Below are 25,229 nucleotides of genomic sequence, written 5' to 3'. Positions count from 1 at the left end.
CATGTGCCTTTTTTTATAAACTACAGGTGTGCTGTCATGTGCCTTTTTTAATAAACTACAGGTGTGCTGTCATGTGCCTTTTTTAATAAACTACAGGTGTGGTGTCGTGCCTTTTTTTAATAAACTACAGGTGTGCTGTCATGTGCCTTTTTTTTATAAACTACAGGTGTGCTGTCATGTGCCTTTTTTTATAAACTACAGGTGTGCTGTCATGTGCCTTTTTATAAACTACAGGTGTGCTGTCATGTGCCTTTTTTATAAACTACAGGTGTGCTGTCATGTGCCTTTTTAATAAACTACAGGTGTGCTGTCATGTGCCTTTTTTTTAATAAACTACAGGTGTGCTGTCATGTGCCTTTTTTTTTATAAACTACAGGTGTGCTGTCATGTGCCTTTTTTTAATAAACTACAGGTGTGCTGTCGTGCCTTTTTTTTAATAAACTACAGGTGTGCTGTCGTGCCTTTTTTTTAATAAACTACAGGTGTGCTGTCATGTGCCTTTTTTTATAAACTACAGGTGTGCTGTCATGTGCCTTTCTTATAAACTACAGGTGTGCTGTCATGTGCCTTTTTTTATAAACTACAGGTGTGCTGTCATGTGCCTTTTTTTATAAACTACAGGTGTGCTGTCATGTGCCTTTTTTATAAACTACAGGTGTGCTGTCATGTGCCTTTTTATAAACTACAGGTGTGCTGTCATGTGGTGTGCTGTCATGTGCCTTTTAAAAAAAAAAATTCCAGGTGTGGTGTCATGTGCCTATTTTTATAAACTACAAGCGTGCTGTCATGTGCCTTTTTTATAAACTACAGGTGTGCTGTCATGTGCCTTTTTATAAACTACAGGTGTGCTGTCATGTGCCTTTTTTATAAACTACAGGTATGCTGTCATGTGCCTTTTTTATAAACTAAAAGTGTGCTGTCATGTGCCTTTTTTATAAACTACAGGTGTGCTGTCATGTGCCTTTTTTATAAACTACAGGCGTGCTGTCATGTGCCTTTTTATAAACGACAGGTGTGCTGTCATGTGCCTTTTTATAAACTACAGGTGTGCTGTCATGTGCCTTTTTATAAACTACAGGTGTGCTGTCGTGTGCCTTTTTATAAACTACAGGTGTGCTGTCATGTGCCTTTTTATAAACTACAAGTGTGCTGTCAGGTGCCTTTTTATAAACTACAAGTGTGCTGTCAGGTGCCTTTTTATAAACTACAAGTGTGCTGCCATATGCCTTTTTATAAACTACAGGTGTGCTGTCATGTGCCTTTTTATAAACTACAGGCGTGCTGTCATGTGCCTTTTTATAAACTACAAGTGTGCTGTCAGGTGCCTTTTTATAAACTACAAGTGTGCTGTCATGTGCCTTTTTTTATAAACTACAGGTGTGCTGTCATGTGCCTTTTTTTTTATAAACTACAGGTGTGCTGTCATGTGCCTTTTTTTTATAAACTACAGGTGTGCTGTCATGTGCCTATTTTTATAAACTACAAGCGTGCTGTCATGTGCCTTTTTTATAAACTACAGGTGTGCTGTCATGTGCCTTTTTATAAACTACAGGTGTGCTGTCATGTGCCTTTTTTATAAACTACAGGTATGCTGTCATGTGCCTTTTTATAAACTAAAAGTGTGCTGTCATGTGCCTTTTTTATAAACTACAGGTGTGCTGTCATGTGCCTTTTTATAAACTACAGGCGTGCTGTCATGTGCCTTTTTATAAACGACAGGTGTGCTGTCATGTGCCTTTTTATAAACTACAGGTGTGCTGTCATGTGCCTTTTTATAAACTACAGGTGTGCTGTCGTGTGCCTTTTTATAAACTACAGGTGTGCTGTCATGTGCCTTTTTATAAACTACAAGTGTGCTGTCAGGTGCCTTTTTATAAACTACAAGTGTGCTGTCAGGTGCCTTTTTATAAACTACAAGTGTGCTGCCATATGCCTTTTTATAAACTACAGGTGTGCTGTCATGTGCCTTTTTATAAACTACAGGCGTGCTGTCATGTGCCTTTTTATAAACTACAAGTGTGCTGTCAGGTGCCTTTTTATAAACTACAAGTGTGCTGTCATGTGCCTTTTTTTATAAACTACAGGTGTGCTGTCATGTGCCTTTTTTTTTATAAACTACAGGTGTGCTGTCATGTGCCTTTTTTTTATAAACTACAGGTGTGCTGTCATGTGCCTTTTTTATAAACTACAGGTGTGCTGTCATGTGCCTTTTTTTATGAACTACAGGTGTGCTGTCATGTGCCTTTATTTTATAAACTACAGGTGTGCTGTCGTGCCTTTTTTTATAAACTACAGGTGTGCTGTCATGTGCCTTTTTTTATAAACTACAGGCGTGCTGTCATGTGCCTTGTTTTTATAAACTACAGGCGTGCTGTCATGTGCCTTTTTTTATAAACTACAGGTGTGCTGTCATGTGCCTTTTTTAATAAACTACAGGTGTGCTGTCATGTGCCTTTTTTTTAATAAACTACAGGTGTGCTGTCATGTGCCTTTTTTTTATAAACTACAGGTGTGCTGTCGTGCCTTTTTTTTAATAAACTACAGGTGTGCTGTCATGTGCCTTTTTTTAATAAACTACAGGTGTGCTGTCATGTGCCTTTTTTTATAAACTACAGGTGTGCTGTCATGTGCCTTTCTTATAAACTACAGGTGTGCTGTCATGTGCCTTTTTTTATAAACTACAGGTGTGCTGTCATGTGCCTTTTTTTATAAACTACAGGTGTGCTGTCATGTGCCTTTTTATAAACTACAGGTGTGCTGTCATGTGCCTTTTATAAACTACAGGTGTGCTGTCATGTGGTGTGCTGTCATGTGCCTTTTAAAAAAAAAAATTCCAGGTGTGGTGTCATGTGCCTATTTTTATAAACTACAAGCGTGCTGTCATGTGCCTTTTTTATAAACTACAGGTGTGCTGTCATGTGCCTTTTTATAAACTACAGGCGTGCTGTCATGTGCCTTTTTATAAACGACAGGTGTGCTGTCATGTGCCTTTTTATAAACTACAGGTGTGCTGTCATGTGCCTTTTTATAAACTACAGGTGTGCTGTCATGTGCCTTTTTATAAACTACAAGTGTGCTGTCAGGTGCCTTTTTATAAACTACAAGTGTGCTGTCAGGTGCCTTTTTATAAACTACAAGTGTGCTGCCATATGCCTTTTTATAAACTACAGGTGTGCTGTCATGTGCCTTTTTATAAACTACAGGCGTGCTGTCATGTGCCTTTTTATAAACTCCAGGCGTGCTGTCATGTGCCTTTTTATAAACTACAGGTGTGCTGTCATGTGCCTTTTTTTATAAACTACAGGCGTGCTGTCATGTGCCTTTTTATAAACTACAGGCGTGCTGTCATGTGCCTTTTTATAAACTCCAGGCGTGCTGTCATGTGCCTTTTTATAAACTACAGGTGTGCTGTCATGTGCCTTTTTTATAAACTACAGGTGTGCTGTCATGTGCCTTTTTTTATAAACTACAGGTGTGCTGTCATGTGCCTTGTTTTTATAAACTACAGGCGTGCTGTCATGTGCCTTTTTATAAACTACAGGCGTGCTGTCATGTGCCTTTTTTAATAAACTACAGGTGTGCTGTCATGTGCCTTTTTTAATAAACTACAGGCGTGCTGTCATGTGCCTTTTTTATAAACTACAGGTGTGCTGTCATGTGCCTTTTTTTTTATAAACTACAGGTGTGCTGTCATGTGCCTTTTTTTTAATAAACTACAGGTGTGCTGTCATGTGCCTTTTTTTTTATAAACTCCAGGCGTGCTGTCATGTGCCTTTTTTATAAACTACAGGTGTGCTGTCATGTGCCTTTTTGTCAGAAGTGTAATCCGTCTGGCCACTCTCCCATAAAGGCCAGATTGGTGTGCTGCAGAGACGGTTGTTCTCCCATCTCAGCCAAGGAACTTTTTTGTTCTGTCAGTGGTCATTGGTTGCAAAAAAATCTAAACATTTTCCCACTTTTGTCATTTCGAGGTATTGTGTGCAGATGGTGAGAAAAAAATCGCCTGAAGGCACTATCTCTCTGCACATTGTAATATGACGACTGATTGCATGATGGGTAGTGTTTGCCATGTATCAGGAGTGTATTGTCAGTCTGTTATGTATTTGTAGGGTGTGAGCTAGGTGTTTTGTGAAATCTGCTTTTTACAACCTAAAATGGGTTCTGATATTGTGAGCTGGGTATTTTGCTCTCTCTCGTTTGCTCTCTCTCTTTCTCCCTCTATTTTTCTTTCTTTCTCTCTTTCCCTCTTTTGACAGAACAGATGAAATGTGGGTTGAATGCTCAAATTAGACCCATCCAAGGAAATAAAGGGGGGTGGGAGCGAGGGGGTGAAGTGTGATGGCGTGTGCTTGTGTGTGTGTGTGTGTGGATTTCTGTGTGAGTGTGTGTCAGGAGATAAATCCATCTTGCTGAGCCCAATGTTGTTTTAATGAATGTGTGTGTTGGATCGTTTGGAGTCTGAGACGCTGGTTCTCATCTGGCTTAGGTTGGAGAGGAGGGAGAAATAGAAGCCATGATTTCTCATTGCGGACGTGTGTGTGGGTGCCAGCCAGCTAAAGGAGACCACTGGATATACAGTGTAGAATGTGTTTCTGTAGTCCCTCTCTTTTCCTTTCCTCTTGTCATAATGAACCACAGCTGAAGTAGCTGTGTGTGAATACTGAACTGTACACTGTCCATATTCACGATAAGCAGGAAGGCTTTAGGAATTATTCCTTGTTAGTGTCTAATCGGGGGGGGAGTTTAGATAGACCCTAGTCTAGTAACCAGATCCAGTAGAACTCAGCCCTAGTCTAGCAACAACATCCAATAGTAACCTGCCCAAGCAACATCCCATAACCACAACCCTGTTGTCATGGTAGTTGATTGTTGGAAGTGTATCCCCCCTTTCTTTGTCTGTTTTAGTTTCTTTCTCTGTTTCTGTTCTAAGGATAGTTCATGTCTTATTTCTGGATAATTTGAATGCATAATCATTTTTAATGTTTTGGAGATTCTTCCTGCTTGATGGATGCACATTCTCCTCTTCCTCTTCCCTTTGTCTTCTTTCCTTCTCTCCCTTTCTGCAATCTTTCCTCCTCTTCATTCTTTCTCTTAATTTTCTTCACTCCCTACTTTTCCTTCCCATCTCATCCATTCTCTGTTTTCTCCCCTCTCCTCTCTTCTTTCTGTTGTCCTTGATGCCGTGCAAACAAAGACAGAGAATAAAGTGACTCCTCCCCCCCTTCCTTCCCTCCTTCCCATCTCATCCCCCTCTCCTCCTGTTCTCTAGCTTCACCTCTCTCTCCTCGTGTCTCATTCTGTCATCTGTCCTCTTTTTCTGTTCATTTTTCATAATTGTCACTGTTTTTCCCTGTTTTTTTTCCTGCATACTTATTTTTGATACCTTCGGTTTACTCTCTAAATCGCTCTTCTTTCCTCTGCCTCTATCCTTCCCTCACTCCCTTCATCCATAACCCATCTCCCTTTCAGCTCATGCTTCAGGTAATCAAAGTGTGTGTGGCAGGCATGTGTTTATTGAAAAGATAAACACAAGGTCCAAAACCTTTTAATGGCATCTATTTTTCCCTTTTCACAGAATCAAATGACATGATTCAAGGATGAATAATAATGACAGAAACATCCTTTGTGTGTGTAGGCACCCTGTGGATGTGTATTGTGCTGAACCCCCACTGTAAGTCGGAGCAGAAGTGTGTGTGGCTGAGACAGCTTAGACGGTGGAACAGCGTCGATGTGTGTCCATGGGAGGACGGAAACCATGGCAACGAACTACCCAACCTCACACACGCACTACCGCACGGCAACCCAGGTGAGAAAACGCACACGTAGACAGACAAACATGCACACATCTCACACACACCTGACCAACACACTGCCTCAGGGCGCCCCTGCCACCCAGGTGGGACAACCACACTGCGTGTGCGAGAAAAGCCTCCTTCTTTTCATCACTCTCTGTTGATCCCTCGCTCGGTCTCCATGCCTCTCTTTTAATCAACTCTCTCCCTCTCTCCATGTCTCTGCCCTACGAGCTGTTCTTATTAGTTTCTCTGTCTGATGGAATAAGCCCAATAACCCAAGCGGGGTCTTATCGCTACGGCTGCCCCTGTCCCTGCCTGAGCTAAATTAGAGAAAATACAATCCCTTTAAAAAATGTATATCAGGCTTCTGAGTAGGAACAGTGCAGTGAATGAGCATTTCACCCAGGAAGCTTTAGCTTTAGGTGGCTGATCAAAGCAACGTTTTCTAATGAAAATTCTCACATTGTCCTCTTCTTTCGCTCCCCTTTTCTACCCACCCTCACCCCTCTCCCTAATCGCCCTCTCTCACCCCTCTCTCTCTCCCAGACTTGTCGTCTCGTCCTCATAGGACAGTGTTTACGAGGGCCATTGAGGCCTGCGACCTGCACTGGCAGGACACACATCTGCAGTGTGTCATCACACATGACCTCTGCACACACACACACACACACACACACTGTCCACACGACAACCACGGCAGTGGAGGGGCACTGTTTGACGCCCGCGGCTGGCCCCTCTGGCACGGTGAGTGTGTATTTGTTGTTGACAATGACGAAAGGAGGGGAGGGATTTAGATGGCATTTTTGGGATTTTTTTGTTTTATTTAGTTGAAGTAGCTTTGGTTTTGGTAGTCTATTGAAATCCCCCCTCCTTCTTGCAGAGCACGTCCCAACAGCGTGTGCGAGGGTTGACGCACTGCGGTCACATGGTTATCCTAGGGAAGCCTTGCGATTGGCCATTGCTATTGTCAACACACTCAAACGGCAGCAACAGAAACAACTACAGCTCCTCCGCAACCACAAAAAAGGTCAGTTAGTTCTTCATCGTTTCATTTATACTGTTTCACTAAAGGACGGCCTCACTCTCACTCCTGTCTTTGTCTGTACCTGTATGTTAACAATATAATACCGGTGTACTAACTGTAGGGACGGTATATAAACTGTAATATCAATGTACTAACAGTGTATTAGCTATGTATAAACCATGTAATAACAGTGTACCACACCTGCTGTCTCTAACTCTGAATGATCGGCTATGAAAAGCCAACTGACATTTACTCCTGAGGTGCTGACCTGTTGCACCCTCTACAACCACTGTGATTATTATTATCTGACCCTGCTGGTCATCTATGAACATTTGAACATCTTGGCCATGTGCTGTTATAATCTCCACCCAGCACAGCCAGAAGAGGACTGGCCACCTCTCATAGCCTGGTTCCTCTCTAGGTTTCTTCCTAGGTTCTTGACTTTCTAGGGAGTTTTTCCTAGCCACCGTGCTTCTACACCTGCATTGCTTGCTGTTTGGGGTTTTAGGCTGTGTTTCTGTACAGCACTTTGTGACATCGGCCGACATAAAAAGGGCTTTATAAATAAATTTGATTGAATTAACTGTGTAAATAGAGTTAGTAGTGTATTAACTGTGTAACTAGAGTAATAACAGTGTAAATAGAGTAATAACAGTGTATTAGCTGTGTAACTAGAGTAATAAGTGTAACTAGAGTAATAAGTGTAAATAGAGTAATAACAGTGTAAATAGAGTAATAACAGTGTATTAGCTGTGTAACTAGAGTAATAACAGTGTAAATAGAGTAATAACAGTGTATTAGCTGTGTAACTAGAGTAATAAGTGTAAATAGAGTAATAAGTGTATTAGCTGTGTAACTAGAGTAATAACAGTGTAAATAGAGTAATAACAGTGTATTAGCTGTGTAACTAGAGTAATAACAGTGTTAACTTTCGGATCAGTGGGACGCTAGCGTCCCATCTCGACAACTTCCGGTGAAATTGCAGCGCGCGAAATTCAAATTACAGAAATAGTCATATTTAACATTCATGAAAATACAAGTGTCATACATCAGTTAAAAGCTTAACTTGTTAATCCAGCCGCTGTGTCAGATTTCAAAAAGGCTTTACGGCGAAAGCACACCATGCGATTATCTGAGGACAGCGCCCAGCACACAAAAGCATTAAAAGCATTTTCCAACCAGGCAGAGACGCCACGAAAGTCAGAAATAGCGATAAAATAAATAACTTATCTTTGAAGATCTTCTTCTGTTGGCACTCCAAAGGGTCCCAGCTACATCACAAATGGTCGTTTTGTTAGATAAAGTCCTTCTTTATATCCCCAAAAACTCAATTTAGCTGGCGCACTTCATTCAATAATCCACCGGTTTCCCTCCTTCAAAATGAATCCCAAACGTTACCAATAAACTTCTCCAAACAAGTCAAACAAAGTTTATAATCAAACCTCAGGTACCCTAATACGTAAATACGTAGGATAATACGTGTGTTAACTGCGTAGCTAGAGTAATACGTGTGTTAACTGCGTAGCTAGAGTAATACGTGTGTTAACTGTGTAACTATAGAGTAATAACTGTGTATTAAATGTGTAAATAGAGTAATAACAGTATGTGGTCCGTGTCCTCTCCAGAGCTGCTCCATAAAGGCATGACGTCAGTCACTAACATGGAGGGGTGGGTGGGCCACCCGCTGGACCCTATTGGCACTCTGTTCAGCACCCTACTGGACACTGGACGGGGAGACGAGGAGGGGGGCAACGCCTTCCTAGACTTCTCAGGTACACGTACGCACACACTTTCTCACTCTCTTTCCTGCATATGTAATGCATTGTAATTCTACAGTTTTTTTTTTTATTCTGCTCCATCTCTTATTCATGAGCTGTGATTGGAGGATGGCTGAGGAAGAAATTAGTGATGTCATCAGTGATGATTGGGTGTGATTGGTTCTGTCAGACAGGTACTAGTGTTCCTTTTCTTCTAGACCAGACACTGTGTGTGCTTCATTAAATAGTACCCGCAAAACACCAGTCTCAACGTCAACAGTGAAGAGGCGACTCCGGGATGCTGGCCTTCTAGGCAGGGTTGCAAAGAAAAGCCATATCTCAGACTGGCCAATAAAAATAAAATATTAAGATGGGCAAAAAGAACAGACACTGGACAGAGGAACTCTGCCTAGAAGGCCAACATCCCGGAGTCGCCTCTTCACTCTTGACGTTGAGACTGGTGTTTTGTGGGAACTATTTATTGAGGCTGCCAGTTGAGTACTTGTGAGGCGTCTGTTTCTCAAACTAGACACTTTAATGTACTTGTCCTCTTGCTCAGTTGTGCACCGGGGCCTCTCACTCCTCTTTCTATTCTGGTTAGAGCCAGTTTGCGCTATTCTGTGAAGGGAGTAGTACACAGCGTTGTACGAGATCTTCAGTTTCTTGGCAATTTCTCACATGGAATAGCCATAATTTCTCAGAACAAGAATAGACTGATGAGTTTCAGATGAAAGTTCTTTGTTTCTGGCCATTTTGAGCCTGTAATCGAACCCACAAATGCTGATGCTCCAGATACTCTACTAATCTAAAAAATACCAGTTTTATTGCTTCTTTAATCAGAACAGCAGTTTTCAGCTGTGCTAACATAATTGCAAAATGGTTTTCTAATGATCAATTAGCCTTTTAAAATGATAAACTTGGATTAGCTAACACAACGTGTTATTGGAACACAGGAGTGATGGTTGCTGATAATGGGCCTCTGTACGCCTATGTAGATATTCCATAACAAATCTGCCGTTTCCAGCTACAGTAGTCATTTACAACATTAACAATGTCTACACAACATTAACAATGTCTACACTGTATTTCTGATCAATTTTATGTTATTTTAATGGACAAAAATGTTATTTTCTTTCAAAAACAAGGACATTTCTAAGTGACTCCAAACCTTTGAACGGTAGTGTATGTATATACACACACACACACACACACACACACACACACACACACACACACACACAGTACCATTCAGAAGTTTGGACACACACAGTACCTTGCGACATGGGGCCATGCATTATCATTCCTCAACACCTCAACATGAGGTGATGGCGGTGGATGAATGGCACGGCAATGGGCCTTAGGATCTCGTCACGGTATCCCTGTGCATTCAAATTGCCATCGATAAAATGCAATTGGGTTCATTGTCCACAGCTTATGCCTGCCCATACCATAACCCCACCTCCACCATGGGGCACTCTGTTCACAACGTTGACATCAGCAAACCGCTCACCCACACAACGGCATTCATGTGGTCTGCGGTTGGGAGGCCGGTTGGACGTACTGCCAAATTCTCTAAAATGACGTTGGAGGTGGCTTATGGTAAATAAATTAGCATTAAATCCTCTGGCAACAGCTCTGGTGGACATTCCTGCAGTCAGCATGCCAATTGCAAGCTCCCTCAACTTGAGACATCTGTGGCATTGTGTTGTGTGACAAAACCGCACATTTTAGTGGCTTTTTATTGTCCCCAGAACAAGGTGCACCTATGTAATGAGCATGCTGTTTAATCAGCTTCTTGATATGCCACACCTGTCAGGTGGATAGATTATCTTGGCAATGGTGAAGTACTCACTAACAGGGATGTAAACAAATTTGTGCACAAAATGTGAGAGAAATAAGCTTTTTGTTGCTATGGAACATTTCTGGGATCTTTTATTTCAGCTCATGAAACATGGGACCAACACTTTTACATCTTGCGTTTATATTTTTGATCAACGTATATATCTCAATTACGGAACCAGCACATCAAACATTGATCATTGTGAAGCCCTAAGAGACTTTGGCCTTGGTTGAAATAAGTCATTTTGGTGCAGACTGTAGACTATATCCGACTATATCCGTATCTGGTGTGTTGGTGCTGGAGGTTAAACTAACACCTGGACACCCAGTAGCTCTGCATCACTGAAATGGCATGTTGTAGTGTTCTGGGACAGCACAGAGCTAATTTCATAATAATGGAGGTGACTGTATTGTAGGTTATTATAGTTTTGTGTTTTTATTTATATTCGTTTTTAAGGTTTTATTTGAAATTCAGCTTAGTTTTAGTTTGTTTTCAGATCCACTTTCTTCATTTTTATTGAGTTAAAGCTTTATAAAAATGTATTTCGTTTTTATATGATTTAGTTTTTATGTTAGTGACAGAAAGAAGCCTATCCAATACACTGTTTGTGGGGGGATGTCACTTCTTGCCACTGTGAGGCAGTAATGTATAAGGTGATGGGTCAGTTCATAGGTTAGGTTTAAAGGTAGACTCAGTGAGATGACGTAGATACATGAAGTAAACAGTAGTAGTGGGTCAACAACCAGGAGCGTTGAAGCGCGACGCTAAACTTCTTCACTGTTTTGGTTCAGTAGCTACCAGGTTGTAGCAGCGTGAAGCGCACCGGTGCACATGCGCAGATACTCGGTGTGACCGTGTGAGAGCAGTCTTGCATCGTGCTCATCTCAAAAGACGCACCTTTTTAAAGTGTGTTGCATTCTGGGGAAAATAATTGTCAGACATGTCGACTGCATGAACTTTACAAAAATTATGTGGTCTAAGGTGAAGTTTTGACTGCAGTCGATTGCAAGTTTCTGCAGTTGCTCCTCACGGACTTCATCCTGCAGCCATCGCCTGCACGGTGGGAGGCTCTATTGTCAAATAATCATTAGGGTTTTTTTGTTTGACTCACACGAATGTGACCAAACACATGACTGAAACAGGGACCAATTTTCCTTAATTTATGTGTACAGTGGATATATAGAAATACATGTGATTTGAGGCTCTCTCTAATTAATTCTGCATCATGCATAATAATAATATGCTTTCAGTGTGTGATATGGGGGTGGGACATTATAAAGAAAACCTTTTTAGAAACAGTGGCAACACTGCCATGTTGATCTGAGCCTTGCTGTTAGAAAACCACATTAGTGTCCGACTGTTACAGAGTCACCTCCCCCAACTCCACTCCTTGACTTTTGTCTACAGTTGATTTCTTTAGCCTTGCCACTCAAATGTGCCCAATCTCTGCGGGGCTGCTCGTTATCTCACTGAGTCTATCAGTAAATTATAAAGTCAATCTCAATGTGCCCCGCCAGATTCAGAAGCTTGAAAATCCCACTAGGGGAAAAAGCTTGAAAACCTCATTCGATTTTTGCCTCTCAAAAACTAAAACTGAACATAATTCAAGATGGTTTTTATTTTGTTTTCGAGTCAAAGATAATAATAGTAGTGTGTTTTTTATTTGTATTTTTTTACCGATTTTGTTAATTATATATATTTCAGTTGAGTTTCAGTTTTAATTTACTATAATAACCTTACTGAACACAGATTCAATCTACAGCAACCTTGCTGTAGATTGAATCTGACAGGTTGATCCACAACCTTGCTGTAGATTGAATCTGACAGGTTGATCCACAACCTTGCTGTAGATTGAATCTGACAGGTTGATCCACAACCTTGCTGTAGATTGAATCTGACAGGTTGATCCACAACCTTGCTGTAGATTGAATCTGACAGGTTGATCCACAACCTTGCGGTAGATTGAATCTGACAGGTTGATCCACAACCTTGCGGTAGATTGAATCTGACAGGTTGATCCACAACCTTGCGGTAGATTGAATCTGACAGGTTGATCCACAACCTTGCTGTAGATTGAATCTGACAGGTTGATCCACTACCTTGCTGTATTGAATCTGACAGATTGATCCACTACCTTGCTGTATTGAATCTGACAGGTTGATCCACAACCTTGCTGTAGATTGAATCTGACAGGTTGATCCACAACCTTGCTGTAGATTGAATCTGACAGGTTGATCCACTACCTTGCTGTAGATTGAATCTGACAGGTTGATCCACTACCTTGCTGTAGATTGAATCTGACAGGTTGATCCACAACCTTGCGGTAGATTGAATCTGACAGGTTGATCCACAACCTTGCTGTAGATTGAATCTGACAGGTTGATCCACTACCTTGCTGTAGATTGAATCTGACAGATTGATCCACTACCTTGCTGTAGATTGAATCTGACAGATTGATCCACTACCTTGCTGTAGATTGAATCTGACAGATTGATCCACTACCTTGCTGTATTGAATCTGACAGGTTGATCCACAACCTTGCTGTTTCACTGTATTAGATTTGGTAACATTTCAAAGACGTGCTGTTTTTTTATGTGGTTTCTTTTGTTTCGTTTCTTTCTTTTTCTTTCTACAGGCTCTGTGAGTTCAGCCAAAAGGTCGGAGCCCCACCTCTTCCCAGCACAACACTTCCTGGACGATGGCCAATCGTTCGTAGCACTGGCTGTAGAGGCGGCTCTGATTGGCTTAGGGCAGCAGAGGGTGATGCCTGATGGCCTATACGCCCAGGAGAAGGTGTGTCGCAACGAAGAGCAGCTATTGGCCAAGCTCCAGGAAGTGGAACTGAATGATGCCCTGGTCAAGATCTTCCGCAAGCAAGCAGTCTTCCTGCTAGAGGGTGAGGGGGAGATATACACACACACATACACACACACACCCACACCCTCTCTCTCTACCTCTACTCCCTAACCCGGTATTCTGTCTCCTGTAGCTGGTCCATACAGTGGTCTAGGAGAGTTGCTCTACAGAGAGAGTGTTCCCATGCATACTTTCGCCAAGTATCTCTTCACCTCCCTACTACCTCACGACGCTGAACTGGCGTACAAAATTGCACTGAGAGCCATGAGGTGAGTACAAAACGCACACACAAACCTGTATCAGAAAATAACACTTCAGTTGAAAAAGGAGCTCAGCCTCATTTGAGTCTCAAATTCTGTGTGTGTGTCTGTGACGAGACAGGAAGCTATCCTGGGTGCTGTTTAATCACAAAGCTCCCTTTCGCTGGAATCCTTATTAAATAATTAAACAGCACTTAAAATGAGTTCAGGAGAATGGTTGGTTGAATAATACAGTTTTATTTATATATCAACTCAGCAAAAAAAGAAACATCCCTTTTTCAGGACCCTGTCTTTCAAAGATAACTTCACAGATCTTAATTGTAAAGGGTTTAACACTGTTTCCCATGCTTGTTCAATGAACCATAAACAATTAATGAACATGCACCTGTGGAACGGTCGTTAAGACACTAACAGCTTACAGACGGTAGGCAATTAAGGTCACAGTTATGAAAGTGTAGGACACTAAAGAGGCCTTTCTACTGACTGGAAAAACACCAAAAGAAAGATGCCCAGGGTCCCTGCTCATCTGCGTGAACATGCCTTAGGCATGCTGCAAGGAGGCATGAGGACTGCAGATGTGGCAAGGGAAATACATTTCAATGTCTGTACTGTGAGACGCCTAAGACAGCGCTACAGGGAGACAGGACGGACAGCTGGTTGTCCTAGCAGTGGCAGACCACGTGTAACAACACCTGCACGGGATCGGTACATCCGAACATCACACCTGCGGGACAGGTACAGGATGGCAACAACAACTGCCTGAGTTACACCAGGAACGCACAATCAGTTTATGTCTCAGTTGTTGAATCCTGTTATGTTCATACAAATATTTACGCAGTTAACAGTGAGAGTCTGTCTCTCCCTCTCTCTCCCTGTCTGTCTCTCCCCCTCTCTCCCTGTCTGTCTCTCCCCTCTCTCTCCCTGTCTGTCTCTCCCTCTCTCTCTCCCTGTCTGTCTCTCCCTCTCTCTCCCTGTCTGTCTCTCCCAAAGGCACTTAAATCTTTTGTCTTGCCTATTTACCATTTGAATGGCACACACACAATCCATGTCTCAAAGCATAAATCCTTGTTTAACCTGTCTCCTCCCTTTCATCTACACTGGATTTAACAGGTGGCATCAGTAATCCAGCTTTCACCTGGTCAGTCTGTCATGGAAAGGGCAGGTGTCCATAATGTTTTGTGCACTCGTTTATGACGTGGGGTTTCATTTGGGTATCTTTCTGACCGTTGAGAGGCTTATGAAACTTTTATACAACTTTATTTAATTTTGCCCATGTTAAACTCTTCTGAATTGTATTATATTTAAATCTTTATTTTCAACAACCCAGTCTAGAATCAGCATCAGATATAGCAAGTGGCATGAAGACTTTCTATTTCTGAACTCTGTTTTAACAGAAGTACTGAATCTTGCAGAGAGACCAGGATTTCCCATAAGCCTTAGAAGACCCCTTAAAGGCCCATGCTTCCTTATTAGAAGCAAAACAGTTATATTAAACATCAGTGTATTAAATGTGTGTCTTTAGGTTACCGGTCCTGGAAACCACGGCTCCATCAGGTGATCTATCCAGACCTCACCATATAGTATCTATGGTCCCTAACCGCTACCCTCGCTGGTTCACTCTGTCTCACATAGAGTCACAACAATGTGAACTGGCCTCCACCATGCTTACCGCAGCCAAAGGTACGTACACAAACAAACGTACTGTATGTACGAACACACACACTGTACAAACACAAAAATACACACATGCTCAGACAATGTTTTTTTTTCTGCAAATAGGTGGTTTTAAATTGGGTTTTTGTCTCTCAGGTGATGGGCGTAAGTTAGAAACGGTGTTAGAGTCCATCCAGAAGAACATCCACTCCTCGTCTCACATCTTCAAACTGGCTCAGGATGCCTTCAAGATCGCTACTCTGATGGACAGCCTGCCAGACCTCACACTGCTTAAAGTCTCACTGGAGCTGGGCCTTCAGGTAACATATTTCCCCTACGGTCAAATGTTTTAGCCACCCCCATTTTCCCAGTTTTATAGACATTTATGCAGTTCAAGTCCAGTGAATATCCTGAAATGGTACAAAGGTAAGCGGTAAACTGCCAGAGGTTTAAAAAATGTTTAGGTTACCAAAAACTGAAAAATAATGTACATTTCACAGTTATTTAAAAAGGCCTTTTTCAGGGAACAAATAATGGGTTAACAACTTACAGCTGTTCTGCAGCGATGGAAGTAAATTAAGCTTTGAAAATTGATGCGAAAAATTCCTACATGTGTCCCAACTTTTGTTGATTACTTACAAACCCTCTGTCTGTATTAAAGTGGTGTTGGAACAGACTGTTACTACACCCTCTTAAGCATTATTTGGACAGTATTGTACTACAGGAAGTAGTATATTGCTATCATAATGGCGAGGAAAAAGGCAATTAACAAAGGAAGACAGACCATTATAACCCTTAAATGTGTAGGTGTTTCCTTTCGAGAAATTGCAAAGAAAGCCAAGGTGTCACCATCAAAAAGCACTTGAAACTTTGACAGGAAGAGGTCTGGCAGACCCAAAGCCACAACAGAATCAGAAGACATGTTTCTGAGAGTCAACAGCTTGGGTGATAGTCGACTCACAGGACATCTTCTTCAAGCACAGCTTAACACTGGTCGAAGTAATCAAGTCTCAGTTTCAACTGTGAAGAGAAGACTTCGAGCTGCATGTTTGACAGGTCGAGTGGCAGTAAGAAAGCCATTGCTAAATATGAAAAAGAGGCTTGCCTGGGCCATGAAGCACTGCCAATGGACTACTGAAGACTGGCAGAAGGTCTTATGGACTGATGAATCAAAATGTGTAATCTTCGGTTCATCACGCAGGGTTTTGGTACGCCGTTGAGTAGGCGAAAGGATGGTTCCTCAGTGTGTGACACCAACTGTCAAACATGGAGGAGGAAGCGTGATGGTCTGGGGCTCTTTGCTGGATCCAGAGTCGGCGACTTGCACGGAGTGAGTGGCACCCTGAACCAAAACGGCTACCACAGCATTTTTCAGTGGTGTACGTCTAGTTGGTCAGGGGTTCATCCTACAGCAAGATAATGACCCAGAACATACTCCCCAGGCTATGTCAGAACTACCTTAGAAGAAAAGAACAAGACGGAAGGCTTCAAATCATGGAATGGCCTGCACAGTCTCCAGACTTAAACCCCATTGAGCTGGTTTGGGATGAACTGGGCAGAAGGGTGAAAGTAAAGCAACCTACAAGTGCAACACATTTGTGGGAACTTCTGCAACAGTGTTGGGAAGGAATTTCCGAGCAATATTTGATTTCCATTGTAGAAAGAATGCCACGAGTGTGTCTGCAAAAGGTGGCTACTTTCAGTCAAAAATGTAGATTGCATTCTGTTAAACAAAAAATAAATCATGTAATTGTTTTGTTTATTTGTTCTATGCTTTAATTTGAGTACGTTAAGACATTAAACTGTGTGAATTTCAACAACAAAAAATGTAGGTGTTCTAAAACTTTTGACCGGTAGTGTACATACATACATACATACATACATACATACATACATACATACATACATACATACATACATACATACATACATACAGTTGAAGTCGGAAGTTTACATACACCTTAGCCGAATACATTTTAAACTCAGTTTTTCACAATTCCTGACATTTAATCCTAGTTCAAATAACCTGTTTTAGGTCAGTTAGAATCACCACTTTATTTTAAGAAGGTGAAATGTCAGAATAATAGTAGAGAATGATTTATTTCAGCTTTTATTTCTTTCATCACATTCCCAGTGGGTCAGAAGTTTACATACACTCAATTAGTATTTGGTAGCATTGCCTTTAAATTTAACTTGGGTCAAATGTTTCGGGTAGCCTTGCACAAGCTTCCCACAATAAGTTGGTGTAATAAGCTGGTATAACGGAGTCAGGTTTGTAGGCCTCCTTGCTCGCCCAGGCTTTTTCAGTTCTGCCCACAAATTTTCTATAGGATTGAGGTCAGGGTTTTTTGATGGCCACTCCTATACCTTGACTTTGTTGTCCTTATTTTGCCACAACTTTGGAAGTACGCTTGGGGTCATTGTCCATTTGGAAGACCCATTTGCGACCAAGCTTTAACTTCCTGACTGATATTGCTTCAATATATCCACATAATTTTCCTGCCTCATGATGCCATCTATTTTGTGAAGTGCACCAGTCCCTCCTGCAGCAAAGCATCCCCACAACATGATGCTGCCACTGCTGTGCTTCACGGTTGGGATGGTGTTCTTCGGCTTGCACGCCTCCCCCTTTTTCCTCCAAACATAACAATGGTCATTATGGCCAAACAGTTCTATTTTTGTTTCATCAGACCAGAGGACATTTCTCCAAAAAGTACAATATTTGTCTCTATGTGCAGTTGCAAAACATAGTCTAACTTTTTTATGGAGGTTTTGGAGCAGTGGCTTCTTCCTTGCTGAGCAGCCTTTCATGTTATGTCGATATAGGACTCATTTTACTGTGGATATAGATACTTTTGTACCTGTTTCCTCCAGCATCTTCACAAGGTCCTTTACTGTTGTTTTGGGATTGATTTGCACTTTTTGCACCAAAGTACTCTAGGAAACAGAACGCGTCTCCTTCCAGAGCTGTATGACGTCTGCATGGTCCCATTGTGTTTATACTTGCGTACTATTGTTTGTACAGATGAACATGGTACCTTCAGGCGTTTGGAAATTGCTCCCAGGGATGAACCAGACTTGTGGAGGTCTACAATTTTTGTTCTGAGGTCTTGGCTGATTTCTTTTGATTTTCCTATGATGTCAAGCAAAGAGGCACTGAGTTTGAAGGTATGCCTTGAAATACATCCACAGGTACACCTCCAATTGACTCAAATGTTGTCAATTAGCCTATCAGAAGCTTCTAAAGCCATGACATAATTTTCTGGAATTTTCCAAGCTGTTGAAAGGCACAGTCAACTTAGTGTTTGTAAACTTCTGACCCACTGGAATTGTGATACATTGAAATAATCTGTCTGTAAACAATTGGTGGAAAAATTACTTGTCATGCACAAAGTATATGTCCTAATTGTCTTGCCAAAACTAAAGTTTGTTAACAAAGATATTATGAAGTGGTTGAAAAACGAGTTTTAATGACTCCAACCTAAGTGTATGTACACTTCAGACTTCAACTGCATATACACTCAGCAAAAAAAGAAACATCCTCTCACTGTCAACTGCGTTTATTTTCAGCAAACTTAACAAAATAAGTAAATATTTGTATGAACATATCAAGATTCAACAACTGAGACATAAACTGAACAAGTTCCACAGACGTGACTAACAGGTATGGAATAATGTGTCCCTCAACAAAGGGTGGTCAAAATCAAAAGTAACAGTCAGTATCTGGTGTGGCCACCAGCTGCATTAAGTACTGCAGTGCATCTCCTCCTCATGGACAGCACCAGATTTGCCAGTTCTTGCTGTGAGATGTTACCCCACTCTTCCACCAAGGGACCTGCAAGTTCCCGGACATTTCTGTTGGGAATGGCCCTAGCTCTCACCCTCCGATCCAACAGGCTCTTCGCTAGCCGTAGCAGAACACTGACATTCCTGTCCTGCAGGAAATCCTACACAGAACGAGCAGTATGGCTGGTGGCATTGTCATGCTGGAGGGTCATGTCAGGATGAGCCTGCAGGAAGGGTACCACATGAGGGAGGAGGATGTCTTCCCTGTAATGCACAGCGTTGAGATTGCCGGCAATGACAACAAGCTCAGTCTGATGATGCTGTGACACACCGCCCCAGACCTTGACGGACCCTCCACCTCCAAATCGATCCCACTCCAGAGTACAGGCCTCGGTGTAACGCTCATTCCTTCGACAATAAATGCGAATCCGACCATCACCCCTGGTGATACAAAACCGCGACTCGTCAGTGAAGAGCACTTTTTGCCAGTCCTGTCTGGTCCAGCGAAGGTGGGTTTGTGCCCATAGGTGTTGTTGTTGCCGGTGATGTCTGGTGAGGACCTGCCTTCCAACAGGCCTACAAGCCCTCAGCCTCTCTCAGCCTATTGCAGACAGTCTGAGCACTGATGGAGGGATTGTGCGTTCCTGGTGTAACTCGTGCAGTTGATGTTGCCATCCTGTATCTGTCCCGCAGGTGTGATGTTCGGATGTACCGGTCCTGTGCAGGTGTTGTTACACGTGGTCTGCCACTGCGAGGACGATCAGCTGTCCGTCCTGTCTCCCTGTAGGGCTGTCTTAGGCGTCTCACAGTACGGACATTGCAATTTTTTTGCCCTCGCCACATCTGCAGTCCTCATGCCTCCTTGCAGCATGCCTAAGGCACGTTCACGCAGATGAGCAGGGACCCTGGGCAGCTTTTTTATTTTGGTGCTTTTCAGAGTCAGTAGAAAGGCCTCTTTAGTGTCCTAAATTTTCATAACTATGACCTTAATTGCCTACCATCTGTAAGTTGTTAGTGTTTTGACGACCGTTCCACGGGTGCATGTTCATTAATTGTTTATGGTTCATTGAACAAGCATGGGAAACGGTGTTTAAACCCTTTACAATGAAGATCTGTGAAGTTATTTGGATTTTTACGAATTATCTTTGAGAGGGTCCTGAAAAAGGACATTTATTATTTTTTTGCTGAGTTATTTATACACACACACACACACACACACACACACACACACACACACACACACATATATATGCATGCACGCAAGCAAGCAAACAAACACACCTCCCTAACCTGTACCTGTTCCTTTCTTCCCTGAAGGTGATGAGAATGACTCTGTCCACGTTGAACTGGAGGAGGAGAGAGATGGTACGGTGGCTGGTCACCTGTGCCACAGAAGTTGGTGAGTTACTATTCAAATGCTGTTTTCCAGTGTGTGTGGCTGCCGAACAGAAGTATCCTGTTGTTGAATGGGTTCCGATTTCCAATCTACATAATGTCAACTGTGGTGTATCAACTGGGGTGTATGGTGATGTATGTGTGTGTAGAACATATTTTCATGACCTCACCACCTTCTCCTCTGCTCTCCACTGCTGTAGGTGTGTATGCGTTGGACAGCATCATGCAGAGTTGGTTCACCCTGTTCACCCCGACCGAGGCCACCAGCATCGTGGCCACCACCGTCATGTCCAACACCACCATCGTCCGGCTGCACCTGGACTGTCACCAGCAGGAGAACCTGGCCTCCTCCGCCCGGACACTGGCCCTCCAGTGTGCCATGAAGGACCCCCAGAACTGTTCCCTCTCCGCCCTCACCCTCTGTGAGAAGGACCACATCGCCTTCGAGACAGCCTACCAGATCGTTCTGGACGCGGCCGTCACGGGGATGAGCTACACACAGCTCTTTACGATAGCCAGGTACATGGAGCACAGAGGATATCCCATGAGGGCATACAAGCTGGCCACGCTAGCCATGGCCCACCTTAACCTCAGCTACAACCAGGACACCCACCCAGCTATCAACGACGTGCTGTGGGCCTGCGCTCTGAGTCACTCTCTGGGGAAGAATGAGCTGGCTGCCGTCATCCCCCTGGTGGTGAAAAGTGTGAAGTGCGCCACTGTGCTGTCAGACATTTTGAGACGGTGCACATTGACCACGCCGGGCATGGTGGCGCTGCACAGCCGCAGGAACTCTGGGAAGCTGATGTCGCTGGACAAGGCTCCACTCAGGCAGCTGCTGGACGCCACCATCGGAGCCTACATCAACACCACGCACTCTCGCCTCACGCACATCAGCCCGCGCCACTACAGCGAGTTTATAGAGTTCCTCAGTAAGGCCAGAGAGACGTTCCTCATGGCCCAGGACGGACACATCCAGTTTACCCAGTTCATAGACAACCTCAAACAGATCTACAAGGGCAAGAAGAAACTCATGATGCTCGTACGGGAGAGGTTCGGTTGACGAAAGACTAAACTTAAAAACTATTGTGATTGGTCGATGGATCTATTGAGATGGAGATTGAGAGCGATCACGCCCCCTTTTACTTGATTCTGCCTTTGTATCCCTTTTAACTTAAAAAGTGATGGAAAAAGTGAAAGAAAAACCTGAAAACAACAAAGGCCACATCGGTATTAATGTGTATAGACCCTATTTAGTTCACAAACAAGCGAACAAAAAATACAATTGTCATGTTGTGGAAGTGTGTGTGTGTGTGTGTGTGTGTGTGTGTGTGTGCGTGTCCCTTTATGTATAAAGACAGTGTGAAAGAGTGTAGAGAGAGAGAGAGAGAGAGAGAACTAAAGAGAAAAATAAAATCTTTTTACACTGAGTATATGTTGTCCAGTGGCGAGATGTCCACATAGCACTCCTGTCCCCCTCTGTTCAAATGCTCACAGCTCAGAGACAATGAGACAAACAAGGCTTAAAACCAAACAGAGCAACTCCATCAGACGTGACCAGTACCTCGTACGGAGCCAGCTTTATTCCCCCCTTGTCCTTAGCCCTTCCTTCCCCCACTCAGTGTAGTCAGTGTGTGTTAACAGTTAAATAACAACACAAACAGTTCACTATCCAGTTCAGTCTTCAATTTCTTGTTTTTTTTCTCTTTAGTAACAGGGATCACCAACTCCAGGCTGACTGTCTGCTGTGGCTTTAGTAACAGAGATCACCAACTCCAGGCTGACTGTCTGCTGTGGCTTTAGTAACAGGGATCACCAACTCCAGGTTGACTGTCTGCTGTGGCTTTAGTAACAGAGATCACCAACTCCAGGTTGACTGTCTGCTGTGGCTTTAGTAACAGGGATCACCAACTCCAGGCTGACTGTCTGCTGTGGCTTTAGTAACAGGGATCACCAACTCCAGGCTGACTGTCTGCTGTGGCTTTAGTAACAGGGATCACCAACTCCAGGTTGACTGTCTGCTGTGGCTTTAGTAACAGGGATCATCAACTCCAGGCTGACTGTCTGCTGTGGCTTTAGTAACAGGGATCACCAACTCCAGGTTGACTGTCTGCTGTGGCTTTAGTAACAGGGATCACCAACTCCAGGCTGACTGTCTGCTGTGGCTTTAGTAACAGGGATCATCAACTCTAGGCTGACTGTCTGCTGTGGCTTTAGTAACAGGGATCACCAACTCCAGGTTGACTGTCTGCTGAGGCTTTAGTAACAGAGATCACCAACTCCAGGCTGACTGTCTGCTGTGGCTTTAGTAACAGAGATCACCAACTCCAGGCTGACTGTCTGCTGTGGCTTTAGTAACAGAGATCACCAACTCCAGGTTGACTGTCTGCTGTGGCTTTAGTAACAGAGATCACCAACTCCAGGCTGACTGTCTGCTGTGGCTTTAGTAACAGAGATCACCAACTCCAGGCTGACTGTCTGCTGAGGCTTTAGTAACAGGGATCATCAACTCCAGGTTGACTGTCTGCTGTGGCTTTAGTAACAGAGATCACCAACTCCAGGTTGACTGTCTGCTGTGGCTTTAGTAACAGAGATCACCAACTCCAGGTTGACTGTCTGCTGTGGCTTTAGTAACAGGGATCACCAACTCGAGGCTGACTGTCTGCTGTGGCTTTAGTAACAGAGATCACCAACTCCAGGCTGACTGTCTGCTGAGGCTTTAGTAACAGGGATCACCAACTCCAGGCTGACTGTCTGCTGTGGCTTTAGTAACAGAGATCACCAACTCCAGGCTGACTGTCTGCTGTGGCTTTAGTAACAGGGATCACCAACTCCAGGCTCACTGTCTGCTGTGGCTTTAGTAACAGGGATCACCAACTCCAGGTTGACTGTCTGCTGAGGCTTTAGTAACAGAGATCACCAACTCCAGGCTGACTGTCTGCTGAGGCTTTAGTAACAGGGATCACCAACTCCAGGCTGACTGTCTGCTGTGGCTTTAGTAACAGGGATCCCCAACTCCAGGTTGACTGTCTGCTGAGGCTTTAGTAACAGGGATCACCAACTCCAGGCTGACTGTCTGCTGAGGCTTTAGTAACAGGGATCACCAACTCCAGGCTGACTGTCTGCTGAGGCTCTGCAGTGTTGTTTACCCTGATGCTTTAGACACGTGCAGAAACACATAGTAACGGACACATTCAGAAACTCATGCAGTTCCAGAAACAACCTGTAAACACACACTTGCAGAAAAACACAATTATACTGTCATAGTGCTTGCGCTTGTGGAAACTTAGCAACTATCAACATACATTCTCAGGGATTTCTCAACAAAAAAAGCAAAGGAAAATAAAAAAGAGAGAATGAGAGCATTTTATTGTACTGTATATATGATAGTATATGTCTGAATATTGAAAACAAATGTATACGTTAACTAATTTATTAAATCATATTCTATGTAATGCAAAATACTTGAAGCTGCAGTACCATGGTTTTTATAACCAAAACATATCAGAAGGACTTTTAAAACGTGTCGCGTTGCGTCATCAGGGGCCAGGACAATGGTCAAAGGTTAGGGGTCATCTCAGTAGGACTGTTAGCTGGGCGACCCCGGAGAGACAGACAGACTGACATCCACTGGACTGCTTGACAGGATCCGGCTGTTTGCAAAAAATGACATGGATGTTGTATTTTGTATGGACCAGCAAAATATATGTATCCTCCAGTTGAACACAGTTGTATTGGGCAGCGTGGTATAAGAGGAGAGAAAGAGAGAGAAACTGCCCAGGAGCCCGATCAGTGAGCCTTAGCATTACAAATGGAGAACTCCGGCCCAGTGCCTACGAAGCCGTGAAATGTAGATCCGACATAATCCCTGACTCTTTACTAATAATTAGCATAGTAATATGCTGTGGTGAAATTTGGTTTGTTCACGCATCATGTCTCCTTCCACAGTGTTCAAGTCACAAAAAAGAATCTCCATTATATGCACAACAACAAATGAAAACATGTACATGCCTCTACAACGAACCTACAACATGCCTCTTCTGTCGACTCCTTGACTGTGCAGGACGGAAAGTTGCTATGTTGGTCTTGACTGTTCAATTTTGTTTTGTTACGCTTTTTTATATGTTTCTCCTTTTTTAACTTTTTAGTTATCTCTCTAGAATTATTCAACGAGAACAGCCTTCTTTCTTGCCTTGTCTTAACGCTTTAAAACAACCAAACGGGAGTTCTGACTACCAAACTTTGTTCATTGAATTGAAAAAGCCAACCGACTTTGGTTACAACTTTTAGTGTCTTTTCATTTTTAGCGGAATGGTTCTGTGTTCTGTGCTTTAAAAAGCCCTTCTCCTCTGTTTGTTTTGGGGTGTCTCTTGTCCCCTCCTCCCCTAGAGGTTTGTCCATAGGTCCTTTGTCCAGAGACAAATATCGTTCATGTTCCATTTTATTTATTATGATAGGTAAACGATTGTACTTCTTCAACCGTGTCAACATTGCTCATGATGTTAAAATTCAGATTTGATACACCAATATCAATTTATTTATGTAACTAAATCACTGTTTTATAAACTTGTTAATGATTGAACTTTTTTGTTTTAATTAAAATTTGTTTTTTGAGAGGAGATCTTGTGTAGTGTTTAATTGCATTTATTTTTGAAGGTTCCTAGTTCTGCTATTTTACACACTGCATCATCAGTGGAAAAAGGAGAAACACTGTTTTCCTTTCTTTTATCCCAGAATGTAAGTGAGTGAAACGCTGGACCTCTCCTGGGAAACGATGAATCCACTGAGAGTAGTAGTAGAAAGGAAAGGTTTTTTTTCCCTGCTCACTTGTTTCCTCGAAACAGTGTTAGTGTTTAGTGTATT

At 42.8% G+C, this 25,229-nt stretch overlaps 1 protein-coding gene and 1 long non-coding RNA gene across 2 annotated transcripts in view; both read left to right on the top strand.

Moving 5' to 3' along the window:
- Positions 1-24,985, top strand: part of LOC106568302 (zinc finger SWIM domain-containing protein 6) — a 63,349-nt gene extending 38,364 nt beyond the window's left edge. The window contains exons 5-14 of the mRNA XM_014138514.2: positions 5,636-5,806; positions 6,342-6,539; positions 6,676-6,822; positions 8,445-8,591; positions 13,052-13,312; positions 13,406-13,541; positions 15,055-15,212; positions 15,342-15,505; positions 20,289-20,370; positions 20,567-24,985. Of these exons, the coding sequence (XP_013993989.1) occupies positions 5,636-5,806; positions 6,342-6,539; positions 6,676-6,822; positions 8,445-8,591; positions 13,052-13,312; positions 13,406-13,541; positions 15,055-15,212; positions 15,342-15,505; positions 20,289-20,370; positions 20,567-21,429 (2,327 nt within the window). The 3' untranslated portion in view covers positions 21,430-24,985. The remainder of the gene's footprint in view (positions 1-5,635; positions 5,807-6,341; positions 6,540-6,675; positions 6,823-8,444; positions 8,592-13,051; positions 13,313-13,405; positions 13,542-15,054; positions 15,213-15,341; positions 15,506-20,288; positions 20,371-20,566) is intronic.
- On the top strand, positions 1,718-2,819 carry LOC123726104 (uncharacterized). Its single transcript, XR_006758402.1, has 2 exons — positions 1,718-1,950; positions 2,785-2,819. It is a non-coding gene; the product is annotated as an uncharacterized lncRNA (long non-coding RNA).
- Positions 24,986-25,229: the final 244 nt, after the last annotated feature.

This window comes from Salmo salar, chromosome ssa13, assembly GCF_905237065.1.
Source record: "Salmo salar chromosome ssa13, Ssal_v3.1, whole genome shotgun sequence".
NCBI lineage: Eukaryota > Metazoa > Chordata > Actinopteri > Salmoniformes > Salmonidae > Salmo > Salmo salar.
This window is presented reverse-complemented; position numbering and strand designations above follow the sequence as displayed.